Consider the following 5,000-nt stretch of genomic DNA (forward strand, 5'->3'; position numbering starts at 1 on the left):
AACGTGAGTTATCTATACCTGGTTTACCAACAGAGTGGTTAGCGAATGGAATAGACTTAGTAACCATGTAGTAGTGAGCGCTGAAACTATCGGTTGTGTTAAGAGAAGGTTAGATAACTTTATGGATAAGGATTATAGGTTTTAAAGAACATGGAACTGCCTAGTGTAGGCCATATGGTCTCCCCATTCATATGTTCTTCTGTTCTTAAGTGTCTTGATGATAGGGATCGGTTGTGTAGTTATTCTTTATTTAAGATTAAATATATATACTTTGATTACTGAAAAGTAAGGCATGAATACTGTTTCCGTATTCTATCAATGGTAAATGCATACACATGTAGGAAACATTACATCATTATTGTTGAATATGACAACGCTAAAGATGTGTATGCAATTGGTAGCTGCCGACAAGTTAATCAAGAGAAATACCTTGATAGAGCTTTTAAAGGCTCCGTCTTCACATTTGGTCTTTCTTTCGATAAACGGAAAGATGTCCCCCATTTTGGGCGCGCACTACAAGGGGGTGTCATAGTTGCTACTACTGAGCACCTGCTAGTAATATGTACCGATTAGAAGAGGATAAGAAAACTCTTGTTTCTCAATTCTTACCTTCGGGCTACGGGGTACGGGCTACTTAGGACAGACCACCCGCTAGCGCGAGATCGTTTTGTGTGGAAGGGGAAGAACGTCTGTAAGAAAATCAAAAGATAGTAGTGTATAAAAGAGGGCTATTGGCAATAAGCGTTTTTTCCGTGGGCGATTCTCTAAGGGGCGATTGATGGTGGTGGCTCGGGAGAAACGGGCAGGGAACTTGGACGGTGGCGCCGACGCCTTCCATTAGAATCACCAAAAGCTGAGGCGTAGTAAAGAAAGATTGAAAGATGGACAAATCTTTAGTGGGAGGTAAACTGAAATGAGATGTACTATAAGAGAAAGTTAGAAAGGAAGTGAATTTTAGTAGAAAAAAATTGTGTAGATGTTTGCGCGTGAGGCGTGGTTATGTTCGTGAGAGGTGTGTGTATGTATCTTACGAGAAGTGAGTAGGGTTCACTTTCCGCGTGTGGCCCCCGAAGTTAACATGTCCCTAACGGAGGAGATTGATTGGCGTTGCTGATTAACCCCAAACTAGGCAATGCGCGTTGCTGATTAACCCCAAGCGATGCAATGGGAGATATCAAAAGCGTAGTCAAGAGAGTGGATCCGATGGGAGTACAGGGGGCAGGCGGGCGAGTGTTGATTTGAGTCAATCTCTTTTCTTCCAAGCACAACTCTGAAAGCAGAGAATTACGTGACTCGGGAAACGTGTGTATTTGTCTAAAGTGTAAACCCGCTCGCCAGCGTCAGCGAAGAGGTCAGGCGTGTGCCGGACCGGTCGGCAGCAGAGGAGACTAAAGCACAAAATAAAATCTCCCCCACGACCGGCCGGCGAAGATTTATGGGCGTTGTCTGAGAGCTGGAATGAGTGTAGTTGCGTGTCAGTCTCTTTTCTTCCGAGCACAACTTTGAAAGCACAGAATTACGCGACTCGGGAAACGTGTGTATTTGTTTAAGGTGTAAGCCCACTTGCCAGCATCAACGAAGAGGTCAGGCGTGTGCCGGACCGGTCAGTAGCATAGGAGAGAAAAATCTCCTCTACAGCGACCGGTCGGCGAAGATCGATGGGCGTTAGTTGAGACCTGGAGCGAAGGGCGACGTCTGACCTCTGCTGAGGTGAGCATAGTCTCTGAGTAAGAAAGGCATATTACATATTAGTCAAAGGTAAGGGGTGACTATAGGCTCCATAATGGTAATAGTAACGTGTCACTACAAGGGTCATTGTGGGTCTCGTCTACGCCCACAATGGGTGCTTTCTGGCGCTTTCTGGCAATGGGTGCCCCTGCTGAGGCGGGTGGCCAGACGGATGGCCGATGGACATCTGACCAAGGGTACAATTGGCAGACGGACATTTTGTCGAGCGGACATATGACCGCCTATTCATATATTCATTCGGTCAAATGTCCGCTAGGTCAAATGTCCACTTGGTCAGATGTCCGTACGCTAAAATACCGCTCGGTCAAATGTCCGTCGGTCAAATGTCCGCTTGGCCAATTGTCCGTCGGTCAAAGGCCCGCTCGGTCATATGTCCGTCGGTCGGATGTCCGTCGGTCAAATGTCCGCTTGGCCAATTGTCCATCGGCCAAATGTCCGGGAGCCGCTGTGCCGGGTGTCCTTCCGGGATATCACAGAAAGTTTCCGGAGGTCTGTCCTACGTGTCCCGGGTTTCCGTTCCTCAACTGTGCTTACAGTGATCAGGGTTCCCCCTTTGGATGTTAAGATAATTTAACGTATCATAACGAACTTTGCGATATGGACGCATGATGGCATTACAACTACTACTACTACTACTACTTCTGCTAGAAGTGCTACTAATAATGATCCAGTTTAACGTCACAAACTCCTTCTATCATGAGGCTAGGACGGTGCCCCTTAAAGAGGACTTTGTAGCCTGGAATTTAGTGCAACATGTCCTTAGTCCAACTCGCTGATGTTAAGGTTCAAACTACCGTCACCTCGGACTCCGCCGCAATTAGCGACGCTCTAACCCGCTCGGCCACCGAGTGATTGTTATCTTTAGCTTAAAACTCGCATAACTACTCATCTCTGGAGTTCAATCAGTAGAGAGGAGAATGACCAGAATGATACATGGGATCAGAAATTTACCTTACAAGCACAGCCTTAGGCACCTTAACTTACACTCTCTGGAAAGACGCTTAGTGCAGGGTGATCTAATAGAGGTACTCAAGAGCATCAAAGGCTTTAACAAGGATGAACCAAACAAGGTCATTCTCTAAAGACAACAGGACAGGATTCTCAGTAATTAATCTAAATTGGACAATTTTAGATTTAAGAAGGAAATAGGCAAGAACTAGTTTACCAGTAGAGTGGCCAAAGAATAGAGTAGATTTAGTAACCATGTAGTGAGCGCTGAAACTATCGATCTTTTTTTAAGAAGAGGTTAGACAACTTCATGGATGGGGATGACAGGTGGTCATGGACATGGAACTGTCTAGTGTAGGCCTTGTGGTCTCTTGCAGTCTCCTTCATTCTTATGTTCTTCCTTTTCAGGGATGCTCCCCGTCTCTCAACAAAAATTATATCAACGAATTAACCAAATCCTACAGTTACTCCTACCATTAACCACACAACCCTAGGAACAGTCACCCATCTGTCTGCTCCTCGGCAAACCTAACTCCTCTTCTTTGTTTTTTGCAGAGAGAACGGGTCATCAAGATTGAGCTGGTCGACTGACAGGCCAGACCGGACTTCCTGGCCCGCCGCCACCTCTGGGACCACGTCCGCACGTTCGTCCGGATGGAAGCCGGAGCCCGGAAGAACGACCGAACTTGTGTTTTCGAATACTTACGGAACCTCCAAGGTGCTTCCGGAGGCTTGGGCGTCCATGGGTGTTCTTTTGCGTGTATCCGGGGACTTGTGTAACCCTGGGTGTTTTATCGGGTGTTTCGGAAGAAGTTCCGGAATCCGGTAGGACGATTTACTATCCTGGTAACACTTTCAGTACGAAGTGCCTGACGGGGGAACTCGTTCATGAACGGGTTTTCGTGTACTGTTAAGTGCCTGAGGGGGTATAAAATCCTCCTGAGTGGATTCCCCTTCGTTCAATTGAGACTACTCCAAGAGTATTGTATATTACCCTGTCTTGAATGCGCTCTCCAGCACGGAGCTATGGTGCTCTTCGTGGGCGTACAGAATGAATTGTAGCTGACATAGATCGCCTCAGATTAGCGAGCAGATTCAATTGTCAGGTGCCTTATGCCTAATCATGCTTGAGGTTTGTCTACAGAGTACGTCCGACTCGAGTTGCCGAAGATGCCACTGGCACTAGCGACTTGGTACTACGAACACCAACAGAAACCCATAAACAGGGAGTTCCACCTGGAGCAAACCCGTCCCCGTGGTCTAGGGTCTTTCAGAGGCCGGCGAAGGCCTGATGGGAGGTTACAGGGGTCTTGAAGAGTCCTCCTCATTACGATTTGACTGTGATGGCGCGGCCTGTGCTGTACACTGTTCCTTTGTGGCCGCTTGCGTGTGTGTTTGTCTGGGAAGGGTGAAGATGCAGCCAGACATCGCTGGGAGAGGGGCAAGGAGCTGGAGGAGAGAAGTGAAAGGGGAGAACAACACATAGACACTAAGAAGGGGGTAGGAGACTGAGAGAGAATTGTCATTTTGAAGGAGAAGAAAGAGAATAGCAAAAGATGGTGTCAATTGGAAAGGAAGATTGTGAGGGTGCCAATATAATAGTAGTTACTGGAGCTCCTTAGCCATCTTCTTTCACTTCCAGCAACCACCCCTCCTCCTAGGGATAGTTCTGTGCGTGCGCATGTGTGTCTGTGCTCCTCTGCGCGCGTCGTGTGCGCAGAGGTTGTGAGTGCATAGTTTCCGGTGTGCCTTTTGTCGTAACCCATTTGCGTCAACGTTTATCGTGTAGGTCGACGAGGGGAACACATTCCCCTCTATATACGGACAGATCACTCCTCCTGGACTCTCTTTAGCTCGGAACTCTCCAATATTCGAAACGTGAGCTAAAATGCGTCAGAGTATTCGAAAGTGCTTCTGGTGTTCGGAGGTTCCTTGAGAACTCTTAACTTTCCGGTATGGGAGCTTTCCGTCTTTCAGAGATTCGAAATATGGAGGATGATCGGTCATCACCAATTACCGCTCTTCATTCTTTTCCACGGACACTACTCCCGACCGCGTCCGGGCTTCCCACTTCGACGGCGACTTCGAGAAGATCTCTTGAGGTCGCCGATCCCGAAGTAGGCGTCCGGTCGACGAAGTCTCGGGAGATCTCCACTGACCGACTCACCCGGGTGGTATTGATGATACCTCCGGGGTCGCCGCTACCGTCTTGTATCTCGAAGTCTGAGGTATTTTAGTCTTTCGAAGATGTGCTTCACTCAGAGGCTGAGGTGTCCAGAAGGGAAATGGGGGGAAAGGTCCGG

General features: G+C 47.9%; 1 protein-coding gene across 2 annotated transcripts in view; it reads left to right on the forward strand.

Moving 5' to 3' along the window:
• The window catches only part of LOC143020249 (uncharacterized), a 124,334-nt gene that overhangs the window by 119,178 nt on the left and 156 nt on the right, over nucleotides 1–5,000 (forward strand). For both annotated transcript variants that reach the window (XM_076176436.1, XM_076176437.1), the window contains exon 8: nucleotides 3,253–5,000. This exon is cut by the window's right edge and continues 156 nt beyond it. In XM_076176436.1, coding sequence (XP_076032551.1) covers nucleotides 3,253–3,288 — 36 coding nt within the window. In that variant the 3' untranslated portion in view covers nucleotides 3,289–5,000. The remainder of the gene's footprint in view (nucleotides 1–3,252) is intronic.

The sequence above is a fragment of the Oratosquilla oratoria genome, chromosome 39 (assembly GCF_046742065.1).
Source record: "Oratosquilla oratoria isolate Oo_2021 chromosome 39, ASM4674206v1, whole genome shotgun sequence".
In the NCBI taxonomy this organism is placed as follows: Eukaryota; Metazoa; Arthropoda; class Malacostraca; order Stomatopoda; family Squillidae; genus Oratosquilla; species Oratosquilla oratoria.